Here is a 14,864-nt window from a genome sequence, read left to right on the forward strand (position 1 = left end):
AACCCCACACAGTCACTGTCTCTTAACCTTTTGGCCAGATTAAGAGTAATTTACTCTAAAGGGCAACTTAATTCATAGGAACTCCTCCTTGTCAGCTTGTTATTTCTTCCTGCCCTGTGGGCTATGCCATCTCGCTGGTGCCCGATGCAGTTCCTCTGTGCTTCAGACTCTCTTAAAATCCAGTTTGCCGGTTCTTCTTGGCATTTCTAAAATTGAGCTTTTCCATTCCACCTGTGACACTAAAGCCTATTATGTTGATGGGCTGGCAATTTCTCACCACTGCTCGGGCAGCGTTTTCCTTTTATCGCATCAAATCCGTTATCCACTGCTCCGACATCAGTTACGGCTCCAAAATACTGTGTACTACTGAACACTTGTGTGAAGGAGTGCTAAAAATACCTTTTAAAAATGATATTTTTTACCTTCTCTGTCTTCTGAAATCACATTTTTGGCCTTGTATCAGGTTGTCCCTGTTTTTGTATGTTTATTTTACTGCAGGTGAAAAACAGGTCGTAGTTACAGAGATAAGTGAATGCACGGTAAACACAAAGAGCCGAAATTCTGCAAGGTCTGTACGTGTCTTCTGATATTAGTCAGTGACATTGTTATGTTGGCTAAACAGCTGTACCAGCTTTGTTCTAAAGCTGAGCAACTGAAAGTGGTTATTCTGCGATGGACTTCTGTGAATACTAAATGAAGTGAAAGCAGTTTAAAGAAACATGCTGGATTACTGTACCCTTGTTACGAAAAGCCCTTTGAGAAAAGTCCTGAAAAACATGTGTGAACATGCATTAAATGCCTTCATTCGGAAACCTCAAATTCTAAATCAAGAATTTGAAGTAAAGGTATCGGTAACTCAGAGACTAGGCTTTATGACCCCTACCCAGTAATGAAGGAAGTCGTCCTCTGGTAAAGTTACTAGTTCTTTCTGCATGGATTTGGCCCCTTGACTTTAAGCGATGCAGTCGGCTCATCTACAGCGACAAAGAAACTGCAAACAGTGTGGCAGCGAGGTAGGGCGAATCATTTTATACCATCGGGTACTTGTGGTCTGTGGTGTTTGAAATCCTTAATGCCAAGCAATCACAGCACAAAATACCCAAGTTGTGTTTTGTAAGCAAAATACAGAAACTCTAGTGCTTTTAACTTTTAAAGGACCCGATGAAGTTTGATCAATTGGTTTGTGCAAGCTGTGTGAAATGAAGAAACGTAATTGTTCATGTTTTACACGTGGGCATTTAAGCAAGGAGCACTAAGCCTGACTGTTGCCAGAGAAGTTGTATGTCACATTATTCTGAAATTATTCTTCTGCAGGATGATTTTGCTATCCTTTATATGAAATTTATAGGGAGCATTTGAGGATGCTGTGTATTTGGTAATCACTGTTTCTGGGGGAGGACTCGCAGTGTGATAGGTATATGTTAGATGGAGTTGGATATTTATAGGAGCTTGGGTTAAGATATAAATGAGAATAAATGAAGAACCTGAACAAGGAAATAATTTTCATTGTATTCAGTGTTTGAACTACTTAAAAAGATTAAAACTCTTAAGATCTGTGAATGTCCATGTTAAACAGCAGACTAGGTTAGTGGGTCGATATACAGTTACACAAGTTATTATTTTGTTTAAAGCCTTGGATTTACTTGTAAGTGTAACCGGAACTTTTTGAAGTGTTGATATTTCAGAAGTGTATATTATTCTTGTAGATGTTTACATTTTGAAGACCGTAGGTCTGTCTGCAAGTGGTTTTATGCCTCTGGCTGGCAAAAAGGAAAAAGATACACTTACAATGTTGTCATGCAAAAGCAAAGCAATGTGCCTTTGTATGGGAGCGTGACTCACTATTTCTCAGTGAGACACTTCGTTTGCTTGATTGTTTTTGTTGCTGTTCTGTGGGTTTTGTTCATGAAAAGACCACCTCTTCTGCTGAGGCTCCTTGCTGTTTTTCATATGTATTTCTGCCTTTTCCCCACACGTACGTTCCAGGGTTTAGGCAGCATGTACTTCAGCAGCTCCGCCGATGGCACAGTTGCTTTACAATGGGGCTATGAAAGCGAGAGTGTTTGCAGTCTCAAGACTGGGGATGCCTCGTATGTCAATGCAAAGCTTATTGCTTAGCAGAAGATTTTAATGTGCTTAATATGGCTTCCAGAAAGAGACATCAAAAAGTGTCAGAGCCTAGATGTGGGGGGACAGAGCCAAAGATGTTTCTGATTCCTAGAGATACATTACAGTAGGCATCACCAGCTCATGGGCTGAGGTTTGGATCAGACCCACAAGGGCAGCTTTGTCTGGCTCTGGAAATGCCAGAATGGGGATGTTTAATCTGTGTGTGTGTGTGTGTGTGTGTGTACATGCATGTGTCTCTCGGATGAACCTGCCCTTGGGTTTGGGAGGGTTTATTATGTTAGGTGTGGAGCAAACACGCCTGACTCTGTGTGTCTTGCTTGGACACCTGACTGGGAATAGACATTGCCCCTAAGCGTGAAGGAATCGTCCAGCTTAAGCCACAGAGTATGCAGGAGTGGAAATTCAGTCGCAGAGTGTTGCATTTAGAAAAGCATTGTTGATTGTTATATTTCCCCACTTTTTGGTTATATTTCCTCACTTTCTTGCATGTCTGATTCTCCTTCCCTCCAGAGGTGATCTACCTCTGCAGCAGTGAGACCGCAAAATAGTTGCTGCTTTGTTCTTTTCTGCGGGCACGGGGGTGCGGGAGGACGACGGATGGGGAGCTGGCGCGGTAGCTTCACCGCAGTGTCATTCAGGGGCCCCATGGAAGGATTTTCCTTACAGGGCCTCTGCAAATATGTTGGAGATGGGCCCTGAGCCTTTGGCTTGGCTTTAGCTTTTCCACAGCAGAGACTGTAGTAATGCTAGTCATTGATCCAGAGACGTGCAGCCTGGGGTTTTTCAGGAGGTACAGAAACTCTCCCTTCTTGTAAACCAAGTGAGAGGTGTTTTGCTAATGACCTTTTTAGTTCAAATGAAGTGGCTGTATGTTAATGAAAACATGCGTTGAAATAGCATGAAGATTCCTCCCGTCTTTCCAGGGTCCATAAACTGCTGTTCGTTGCTGTGTCTGGGCAAGGGGTGCATTTGCTGTTGACATGTTTGCAAACTCCAAATAATCTCTTGGACCACTGGCCGATCAATGGTTTTGGGCCCAGAGTCCTCTTGACAAAATGTTGTATCTCACTCACATTCTTGCAGGGTCTTAAAAGTGATGCTGCAGTGGGGCACCGTGGTTGTGCCTGCAGGAAAAGTCAGTGAACCCTTGTGAGCTTTGATTGAAGTTGTGTGTGTGTTTGACAGTAGTGAAAATGTGGCAGCAGAGTTTTCACTGTGAAGTGATGGAAACCCTTGAGCAGGAGGCTGGGCTAGATAGGGTCCTTCTGACCCGAATTTTAAGTGATTTTTGAGACCATGACTAGGTATTTGCTGTTTTAGTCTGCACTGAAGTCTGTTTGTAGTGATCTTTACTAGGTAGATTATAATGGAAGTCTAGTTTAGGCTTTAATCATACCTTTATTTGCTGTGTAAGAGTATCCAAAACCAGGAGCTGATGGTTTTTATTTTAGAGTTTCTCTGATGCAGTGGTTAGATTTCCTGTTTCTTTGTGGAGGAGTGGGAAGATGGGGATGTTGGGAATCCACTTGGCTAATACATCTCAAAGTCCACCTACCTGACATGCCAAGTTTGCCCCAGTACAGCACCCTGATGTACTGCACGCTTACCCTGCCCCTTTGCCTTGCTGTTTGCTCTTTATGTCTCCATCTTTTATTTTTCCTTATGTATTTCTGTGGCTTTCTTCCCCCGCTATGACCTTTGCTTTCCCTCTTCCTTAGTGATACTGTGGCATACTCCTGCCCCACAACATCTTCGCCAACGCAGCTGCTCCAAGTAAAATAATAGCACGTGGCTTCGCACAGCCCGGTTGCCCCAGGCAAAGGGCTCCTGCTGCAGGAGGCCGGACGCGCTGTTCTCTGTGTCTGCCAGCACGTGTTCGTTCGACTGGGACTGTGTGAGAAAGGTACTACGAGCTCGGCAGCGAGTAACTTCCAACATGTGCAGCTCTCTTTTCCTAAAGTATTAAGTTGCTGGATTTTGCCAAGATCTTCTAAAGAAACCAATTTTGAAGGAGTTTTTTTGGCCAAACTCTTTATGATGCAGAGCAATGAAATCATTTGGGACCATTTAAGTTAGTGCAGTATTATTTGGTCTGGGCCATTACAAAAGCTTTGCCGGGTTGAGAGAACTGTGAAAGGACTTTGGAGTCTTCATTGTACGTGTAATTTTTCTAGCGCTTAGGGCAACAGAAAAACTTTTGGAAAATGTACACATTTTCTGTACTCTGCATCTTTTCTGTCTGTGTTGTGCTACTTGTCCATAAAATTCTTTTCTCCTCTGCAGTATGCAAAATGACATTGGAAATACTTTTCTGAGCTCTTTAAGAAGTTCTTAACAGCAATCTTGCACCTTGCCATCCACAATGCTATTGAATTCCACTTTTCAACTTTCATGTTCTTAGAAAAGTCTCACCAAGTAGTGAAGTAAGTGCCCATTTTTAACTCTCAAATATGCTAGCTAGGTAAACCTGCGACTTGTGAGTCTGTCCTGGCCATATATCCTATGAAAGAGGGATAGTCATGTATGTGTTACTATAATCTTACATCCACAATCCACTAGTGACATGACTGCATGCAGAAATCCCTGCCTGTGCAGCTCTGCCAGCTGCAGGGGAGGGACACATCGGTGCAGGGAGTGTTTTGTCTGTGTTTAACATGTCACAGGATCAGGACCCAATCTAAAAAAACCCCACTCCAAACTGTTGAACCTATCATACATCATGGAGCAGTCTTGAAGAGGTTCAATCTTCTGTAAATTGTCTTACAACAAAAAGGAACATATCGCTTTAGTCATTTTGCCTTTCAGATGCTGGTAAAAATCCCTGTGCCCAAGTGTCACTGTTGGAAAGAGTGCACCTGCACATTCCTTGTGTTAAGGGTAAAAGCCCCCACATTCTTGTATAGTCATGGGCATGCTCCAGAACAGCTGTATTTATCCAGGAGAAGCTGTGTGTAGTGCAACATGGGGAAAACTCTCCCAGGTGTTCTGGTGCATGTTGCAGTGTGGTTCAACATCCTTTAATGCCACAAATTGTCCTGGTTTCAGTGGAAATTCAGACTAGGCTGTGGCTTGAATTGTTCTTCAGCCAAAACATTAGCGAGTATGTATTCTTAACTCAGCCTCTGTGAATTGTGAAGAAGAAGTGTCTCCCCTCTATCCCATTTTATAGTACTGGGAGGCATAGTAGTTTTACTCAAGCTACATCCAAAGTGATGTGTTTTCCTAGTTAATGGTATTCTCCATAGGTAAAAGTAGCTCTTTGGATAATCTGCCATATAGAGATGTAGACGGTATTATAAGTGAGAAGATTTATGATGGTAAAATAAATACTGGAAATTCTGAGTATTAGATTACCCTTATGGCTTTAGAAGGCTGTGTATGTGTAACAGTCTTTAATGATACCTCTAACAATGTTCAACAACTGGGTGCTAAGTCAGGACTCCTTTTTCATGTTTTTTCTCCCAGTCACAGCCCCTAATAAAATGTCCCGTCAAAAATGAACACGGTCACATTTTTTACAGGATTAAGTCCTCTCTTATTTTGGCTCAGCTATGGTTCACCTGCCTTTCAGGGACAAAGCATTGATATTCTCTGCTGCGAGTGTTGCACTGAGGCGCAGCGGTTGCTGCGGATCCTGGTGGAAGAGCTGGGGCTCAGTGAGCTTTTAGCTTGGCTGCTGTCAGATGCAGAATTGCCGTGCTCTGGGAATGGGATGCACCGCCCTCAGCAGCTGGAGACGGGATTTGGACACCGTCTGCCTGTGGAAAGCATTTTGCAGTTCAAGAGGATGACAAACAGCTTGTGAGTTTTTTGGTATGGGAATCCTTTTGCAAAATTTGAGAAAAACTCATTGATAACTGAGTGACTTAAAAAAAAACCCCAATTTTGGACCCATAGTTAAAATTTTCTGGTTTGTATATTTGTACGCTGCTGCTGTGTGAGTTAACTGAGAAAGGGCTGGGGCACGGCTAGTGGTACTTTACTCCCATGTTTATTACGGCACAGAGGAACTGGAAAATGTGCTTCCAAGGAGAAGAGTGTGACAGGATCTCCTGGTTTCGTAGGCAGGGCGAGCAAAGAGAGATTTGCTCATCGTGTCTTTCAGATATTGTGTTTCTTTTCCCTCTGATTGGAACTTTCATGAGCATTTCTTGCATTTCAGTCAGATGCCTTTTAGACAACCACCTTCTGATTAAAAATTTGCTTAATGCTTTCTGTCTCAAAAGCTGTAAATATCTATCAATTAATTTAATTTTGGTTTGAGAATTTTGTCTTTATCTGGCTTGTTCTCTTTCCACCTTATGATGCCATGTCTGGTTTTGTGCTTTTAACTGTCCAGCTTGTGAGAGGGCTGTACAGTATCTTCTTCTGGGCTTGGTATCTTTTCTCTGGGAAAATCTTTAATATAGTATTATAGACCGTGTTATATCCATAAATTGTGTTTTGTTAATTGATTCAGGTAGAAGATTTGTAATTGTGCTGAACACAGGAACAAGGAAATGGCTCAAAGGAGAATTTAGGATACTTCTATAATCCTATCTTATGGTATTAGAAGTTGTGTCAGACAAAGGTTTTAAATCCATCTCCTGAATTATAGTTCAGTGCTTAACTTTGTCTTTATTTCATTAATCTTCTCTAAACCTTTTAATATCTTCCCAAAGATACCACTTTATCCTTATTCCTCAGAGTTTCTACCCTAGCATGAAATAAAAATTGTGTATCTTGCCCTGCATTTCTTCTTACTTGGTAGTAAAAGTGAAGATGATCATACTTCAGCTTGTTAAGAAGAAATACAAAAGAAAGCCTTAGTAGTAGTAAATTTACCGAGTCCTTTTTAGTTGTCAGCGCATAAAGCTCGCACGGGTTATAATTGGGATACGACATTTTTTATTTCATAACTTTGTGATGACTTGGCCTCAGTGCTCAAGATGTTTGCTCAGCGTGCCGAGTGCTCTGCTGTCACAAACCAGCAGGCATCAACCACAGCCTTGCGCTTGGCGCCCATCACCAATGAAAGGGCGTGCTGGGAACGTGAACGGTGAAATGCCGAACTGCCGGGCCGGAGGGGGCCTCCCAAAACCTGCCAGAATAACTGGGAAAACCTGCCTTTTTGGCCCTCTGTTGATGAGCTGTTTCATAACAATCTGTGCTACTTTTTTGGAATACAAGCTTTTTATGGGTCTGGTTTTGAGGTACAAGTATGCTGAAGACAAATGTTACAAATAGATCTAAGATGATGGCCTGTGTCTGAACTGTTGCTATCAGTGACCTCAAGGCTACAAAAGATACGGATCATCAGTGTCAAGTGTTACATTTCTCTTACAATTGATTGCACCGAGTTGCATTGAGCTTAAACCTAAAACTGTTGCTTCTGGTGATGATTGCGTTGTCAAAATGTGTTTGATTAGCGAGGCTGTATTATATTTTGGCATCTCCACATCAACATAACACTGTGGCAAATAATTACCTTGCATTAATAAAGTAATAAAATAAGTCTGAAACTTGCAAAACTTAATGTTACTATTTTGGCTTTGCTTATTCATGTGTTTTTTGAGTTAGAGAGGAAAAACCAGTGAAGCCGATTGTTGCTTTTGGGGCTTTCAGTATTGAAGTGCTTTTCAAACTCTGCCTTTTTAAAAAAAAAAAAAAAGTAACACTTTTCACAAGCTTCTCCAAACTATACAAATATTTTTACAGGCCTTAAAAACCTGTATTAAAAGTTTATTTTTACAGAACCTGAACTTCTGGCCCTGGATGACGCCGTAGGAGTTGGTATGCTTTTTTTGTCAGGAGAAAGTCACGAAGCATAATAAGTCTGTACTGCAGTAATTAATATTACTTTTCAGCTATTTTACACAGCTGTTTCTTGTTAATGTGCGGTATACTTGGGCACATCTCAAAAGCCCATTTCCCCCAGTCCCTGCCCAGAGCACTTCTCTGCATTGTTGCTTCCCCAGAGGCCAAGGAGTTGCACTGAAGGTTTTTGAAGCTGTTCGCAAGTCTGATTTTGGCTTAATAACTCAGGGAGGGCTGCATTTTACGTACTTCATCCTGGGATGAAATTAAACATCTCGCTGAACTTTTGATGACTACAGAGGTTTCTGTATTCCTTGGAAGTCAGGGGTTATTAGTGAATTATGAGAGAGGCTTTTTTTCCTTTCCTTTGTGCAAAATGGCAACAGGCACATAATTCGTAAGAAACCATTTAATCTTCTTTAGAGTGGAGCATTTGTATTAATACGGCTTCAGTTGTGTATACAAATTACTGGATTTACTAGCAACTCCTACTGATATCTGTCTGTATCTAGGGAAAAATCAGATGAAATAATTTTAATACTTAAAAAAGGGTTTGTGGCAATTATCCTAAAGATCTCCTGTTCCTGATATTGTTGGAGTTTCTTCAGTCCTGTGTTTAGGAGGAACAGAAGTAAACCAATAAAGTTTTCATTTGAATTGCAGAAATCTCTTTCTTCCTGCAGCTAAGAGCCAAATAAGCAGCAACACCCCTCTGGATCTCAAGAGCTGCTCCCACCCCAAAATTTGTGATCACTTCAAGCATTTATTCTGGTTGCTTGAAAGATCAAGCTTTTTAATACTGCATCTTTAAATAGAAAAAACAATATACTCTGCAAAAGCAGGTAGGTGAAGGAAGCTTGTGTCTGAGGTGATGTGTCTCAGTGCTGCCCATCAGGTTTTGCAAAAACAGCCTCACTGTACAGAACTGGGTGTGTGGGTGAACAGGGGTTGCTGTCTCGCATCAGCCCTTCAAAGAGAGAAATGGGCAAACACAAACCGATGCGAGTCCCTGGCTGAGTCCTTCTGAACAAATGGGGCGTAGCTGTTGGTTCCTCTAGCTGGGCTTTTGTCATGGTGAGTTCTCTGTGTAGAGTGTTCAAAGAGAAAATGTTTTTAACTAATTCCCAAAATAATTTCTGGGATTCATGTGTAAGAAGGGAGAAGTTGCAGTCTGTTTCATGTTTGGAAACACAGATAGTCTCGCACCAGATGAGTCACATCCTTTGTTCTCACACCTGATGGACTCATAACCAGTACCAGCTTGCGACACGCTGCTTGTTTCTTGTTTAGCTGCTGTGGTTCTGTGTCCAAGTCTTCTTTGTCTTTATACATCCCAAGAAGGTGAGAAGTTGTTTCTCAGCTATTCCTCATTTTTGATGCCTGTGTTGCAATGATCTTGCTTCCTGTTACAGAAATACGGTTGCTCTTAAAAATTCCTCTTCCGTGGAGCCGCAGATGAAAGCCCAGTGGGGCACAGAAGCTCATGCTCCTCTGCGCTGGCTTCTCATTGCTGTTCCGTGAGTGAGGGGGTTTGAGGGTGTGGGTTTTGCTGGAAGTGATGGCCATCCACAACAGAGGCAAACCGAGGGGTTGTGGAGATCCAGCTTCATGTGTTCTACTGTTACAGAAATGGTGGTGTGTGTTTTTAGCAGAAATCGGATGGAATCAAACTGCCCGTGCAAGCTGGCTCCATGGGATGGAGCTGCGGGGAATGGGCACATGTTTGCTGGGAAGGGAAGGACCACATATCAAGCCACGCAGTCCTAAGAACTCGTTTTAGTTGCTGTATGGACCTTTTCCCCTTTTTTAAGCAATGTTTTAAATAATCAGTGTTAGGTTTTCAGCAGGAGATGATGTACAAAAGGGTGGCAGTAGAACAGGATCTTGTGTGAGGTTTAGGACAACATGTAATTTGTTCCCTTTTGCCCCTCCTCCAGAAAAATGTCAGTTCCGACACAGTGTTTAGATTTCTTTTGAGCCATAAATACTTAAGTCATGTAGAAGATGTCTGATGGACTTTTCTATGTTTTTTTATTGTAATGTAGTATTCCGTGTTCTGTGTAGCTAATGCTTGGAAAACCTGAACTTTGAGGGGCAATGTCACAGATATTCCTGTTAAGGTTGGACCAAAATGCAGCATAGGTGCAACATCCTGGCTCTGCTGTTTTAACCACTTAAAGGCTTGATTTATTTGTCATTCTGAATGCAAGGATGTGAACAATCAGGGAAGAAAAAAAGCAAACAGCTCTTCTGGATTTAGGACCACTTTTGCTTTGTATTTATAGCTTGAAACAAGCTGCAGGCAGAGGGAGAACATTTGTGTTTTAGTGTAAACTCCTGGGTTTGCTTTGTGGCTAGAAAAATCAGACTTTGTGTTAATTCACAGGCAGTAGCATAAAGCTATGTGATATGACCTTACAGATTTTCAAACAACCGTGACTGTTCATTTATTTAAATACTTGATTAAAATAAACCCACTTTTCATGTTGCTGATTTCTGTAACACCATTTCTTGTGTCTTTGCTGTCCTCATCTACTTTTGCAGTTTGGTTTGTTCATTCTAACCACTTGTTGGATGTATGGTGTAAACTAATTGATACTTTTGGGAACTTATAGAACACTGAGTGAGTTCCCACAGTGATGTGGTCCTGAATGATCTTTATCATAGTCCAGACTCCTGCCTCGCTGACAATGTAGCTGTATAGAATCGCATCAATATCTGACGCTGCTCTATGAACATTAAGAAATATCTCCTTAAGAAAATTGCCGTGAAAAATTCCCATTTTCTGTGAGCAGTCAACTATGCTGTTAGTGGTCCTTTAAGGCATTTTAAGGGTTTTTAAATTGCTTTTATGTGAGATGAACATAGAAGCATAACTTGTGCTTGTTGTTGCCAGTGGCTACTTGCTTTGCAAGAAGTATTTTATTTGATGAAAAATGGGATCAGAAAGCTAAAGGTTGAAAGGTTACTATGTTCACTGCAAGCCGAAGCTCAGGCTTTCTCAGGTTTTAGGTTTGAAGCAGTAGGCTTTGCAGTCAAGTACTGAAATACCACAAGGGCAGTGAAAATTTACTTTTGCCTTTGTTTGTTTTTTGTTCTCAGTCAAACTGCAACTTCAAGCGGAAGAAAGAGGAGTGGTGTCAATCAAAGGTGTCAGCGCAAATCGCTTTCTGGCTATGAAGGAGGATGGCAGATTGCTGGCCTTGGTAAGCAGCAGTTTTTCGTGTGTGTTCTCTATGTGTGTATCTGTATTGGTGGGTACTCTCCTCGCTCTGTATTGAGCAATTTCTGCTCCAGCAGGACTTACTCAACTTCTCTGTGTGTTACTTATCAGGGAGAAATTAACTCTGCAAAACTTTTGTGAGTTAATTGAACAATGACGAGATGGATCTGTCTGCCCCTGCTTAGAAGCTGCAGAATTTAACTAAAACGGCCTGAGAAAGAAATATTGTAGTGATCGTGTATAGAAGGAAATCACTGGAACAAATGAAGGATAAAGTCTCTCCCTTTTTTTCCCCCATGAGTATTCTCCTCTTTCATTTATTCTCTCATAAAGTGATTGTAAAGACCCTTTTAAAATAGGAAGTAAAGCAAACTTTTTAAAATTTTGACTTCTATGTTTTTGATGGTAATCTGTATATATTGTTTTTTCATATTCCTCTTTGTAGAGAATTAGGTTTTTTGGTCATGTAGACTTCCAAGCTAGAAAACTGTCAAGAAAAGCTTTTTGAAAATGTGATGATAAAATTTTTAAGAAGTTATTAAATGTGCGTAAACTAGTCTCTCATGGGACTGGTTTTAGTTTAAGCTCCATGAATTTTATTAGTATCGGTGCAATTTTAACAGTGTTTTAAAGCCAATATGTTTAGCAGACTCTGAGAACTGCAAGGTCTCCTCGAGCTAGATTATAAATTTTGCTTTAAGAGCTGCAGTCTCATTTTGCTTATGAGACACAGATACTGTAAATCTCCATATTTATAACCTTCAGTGCAGAGAAACCTTCAACACTTGTGAAGTACCACTGTAGGGCTTCCTACTAGAATTTTAGTTTGAAATAACCCCTGATGCTTTGGTATCTTGAACACAGCCCCATTCAGCTTCTGTGCAACTCCCCACCAGTAACAGGTGTTAAATAATAAAGTGAATCTGTGAGCCCAGCTGAGCCACAGCTAATGAAAGAGCCTTGTGAAAGGCTGCAAAGTTACTTCTGATTCCCCTCAGTTCTGCCGCTGCCAAAGTGAAATTAGGCTGAAGGCAAACGAAACGCTTCAGCAGTTTCATAGGTGAGCAGGGAGCCCTGGTGTGGCGCCTCAGCATGGCAAGGCTCTGGCTCCAGGAAGAGATTTTGTTTATGCCTGTGAATACCGTTAAAGAACCTGTTTCAAGTTACAGCTTTATTTACTTGGATATCGTGTGACAGCTCAGTTGAAGAAAATGTGAGTAGTCGTCCACTGTGCTATTCTTGAATTAAGGATAATTGGGAATTTCCTGTGGTGCTGGCGTGCTGGCATTCGCCTTCCCGTTCAAATTGCCCTTCTTACCCTGAGCAGCAGTGAATGGTCAAAATAGGGCAGTCAGGACTGTTGGTAAAGTTAGAAACACCCAGGTGCGTTTATATTTGGGATTTCCAACCTGTTGTTGCATGGTGAATTTTGGTTGTGTCCTTTGCATAGAATATGCTTCTCTTGCAGCTGTATGCAGTGATTTTTATCAGCTTAGCTCCTGTAAGGCGATGTAAGGAGACTCTCTGCTGTTCACTTGGAATTACTCTCTCAATTCTGGTCAAGCTGGGTCACTTTGTGCTTCTTGTTGGAGCATTTAGAAAACATTTTTTTGCTTTGTTTCTGGAAAACAGTATTACTTGAATCATGTCTGCTGCCAACACTGTTTTCTATAGCTATTAATTTTTGCTATTCATAGGTGAAACCTGTCTACTCTTAAGATTTTTGGTCTTCAACCAGCCTAATGAATACTTCTGCAATTTCACGGTCGTTTTCTGAAGCACAGGCAATGTTTTTTCTCTGAGGATTTCTGTACAGTGACTTCAGTTTGTGGCCAGTTGTGCCTCTGCTGTTTTCTGCCTACAAACGTGCTCACAAAACTGTCCCTAATTGCCAGCATTTCCTATTCAGTTTGAGCAGTGTTGTATTTCAGCGAGAGCTTCCTAACAGCATATGCTGGAAATCTTTGTGGTGAAGTGATCTCGTCAGTGCACATGAATTCATATCGGCTGAAAGCTTTGGTTATTTCTTTTAAGACATTCTGGAACTTTAATTTCTCAACACCTATTTAGTTCTCTAATCTGCTAGTCAGTCAGGTACTCTTCTCTGCTATTTCATCCGTCATTTTAAGTAGCATGCTTTCCAATGAAGAGAACATGTTAGAGGCAAATTTGTTCCTGGAGTGAAGAATCTTAAACATTGTGAAGGCTTCACAAATTTCTGTGGTGAAACCGCTGGTCATGGTCTCCTCAACGTTTTTTCCCTTCATCTGGTCACATTCTGGGTCTCCTGTGTATGAGCCTAAACCAATGTTCCCTCCCTGTTCAGTTTGCTGTTCCTGTGCCTCGGCCCATTGTGGATTCATTGCATAACTACCAATACTCCAATCTTTAAGTATCTGTTTTTTTTGGGATACTGAGATAAAAATTCTCTTTGGTGTGCACAGTTGCCCACTAACTCGAACACCAGTTTACAGAGTTCATTCCCTGTCCCAGATACGTTTGGCACTTTTTGTTATTGCAGGCTCTCTTACCTGTACTTGCGTGTTACTTTGTGCTATGAGCCAGGTTTCTGAGCACTGTGTGAAACAACTGTTTTCTTTTTAATACCTATTACTTTTAGTGTCAAGGATCAATTTATTTAGTGTCCTTGTTAACATCTTCAAAAATACTTTTGCAAATTATTATTATTCAGGCTCATTTTTCATCTGGTTGGATGTTTTTGTGATTACTTTGTTGAGGCGTGTTTTCATGGTTTGTTCCGAGTTGAGTTGCAAAATGATTTATTGCATAGCCATATCACTGCTGTATGTTGGTGGTTGCGTGGTGGTGCACTGGATCCCATTCTTGTCTTGAAAGCTGTATCATCCAGCTTGTAATTGAGCAGTTTCATGCTGTTTACTAACGGACTCAGTTGTGAGGGGAGGTAATCTTGACCAGTTCAGTCACTGGAGGAAATGGCTGGTTATTAATGCAGTTAATCAAGACCTCCCCTTGGAAAATGCTGCTTTAACTAAAAATATTTGTGCAGAAATGTCTCTATTCCATCAGATTTTTAATGGAAAAATTGCAACGTTTCACTACTATATTTCATTTTGACTTTGCAGTTTCATTTAATTATAATAATGAAATCTTTTTACTTTATGGGATTTCAAGAAGAAATTTCTCAAAATTTCCAGTAAGAGAAAGAATTTTGATTTCAATTGACTTTTATACTTCACAATAAATGGTCATTTAAGGGTATGACCTGCTCATTGCATCTGTCATGCCTCTGTGGTTTCACTATGACGGGACACATTTTGCCAGACCGAAAGACATGACTTGAGGGAAATTATTTTCTTTTAATGTTAAAGATTAAAATTGTGGTACAATAATATTTGTGGCAATAACCTTTATTTCCTGGCCCTTTTGGAGTTAGTAAAGGATAAAAATGATGATCACCTTTCCTGGGTCATACTTCATGCAGTGCGGTAGTTACAGGTTAACCCTCTGCTGTTGGTTTTAAGAATGAACAAACTTGAGGAATTTTTATTCCTAATCTGAGTCCAAAATGTCAAAACTATTTAATTAACATAACATGGTGTTAAGGAAGATACAGTTTGCACTGAAAGCGAATCACGGGTGGCGTTTGGCCGTGCAAATAAGGGAGGAAAAACTTTGTCGCAGAATTTGCTGCCTCTTTCAATCATTTAATCTGCCGCGGGTGGGTCACCCTGAG

The 14,864-nt window shown here is 41.0% G+C and overlaps 1 protein-coding gene across 1 annotated transcript in view; it reads left to right on the plus strand.

Annotated features, from left to right (window-relative positions):
* FGF2 (fibroblast growth factor 2) overlaps positions 1–14,864 on the plus strand; it is a 28,434-nt gene that overhangs the window by 10,619 nt on the left and 2,951 nt on the right. The window contains exon 2 of the mRNA XM_082050679.1: positions 11,029–11,132. Coding sequence (XP_081906805.1) covers positions 11,029–11,132 — 104 coding nt within the window. The remainder of the gene's footprint in view (positions 1–11,028; positions 11,133–14,864) is intronic.

The sequence above is a fragment of the Streptopelia decaocto genome (assembly GCF_964273445.1).
Source record: "Streptopelia decaocto genome assembly, chromosome: 4".
Lineage (NCBI taxonomy): Eukaryota > Metazoa > Chordata > Aves > Columbiformes > Columbidae > Streptopelia > Streptopelia decaocto.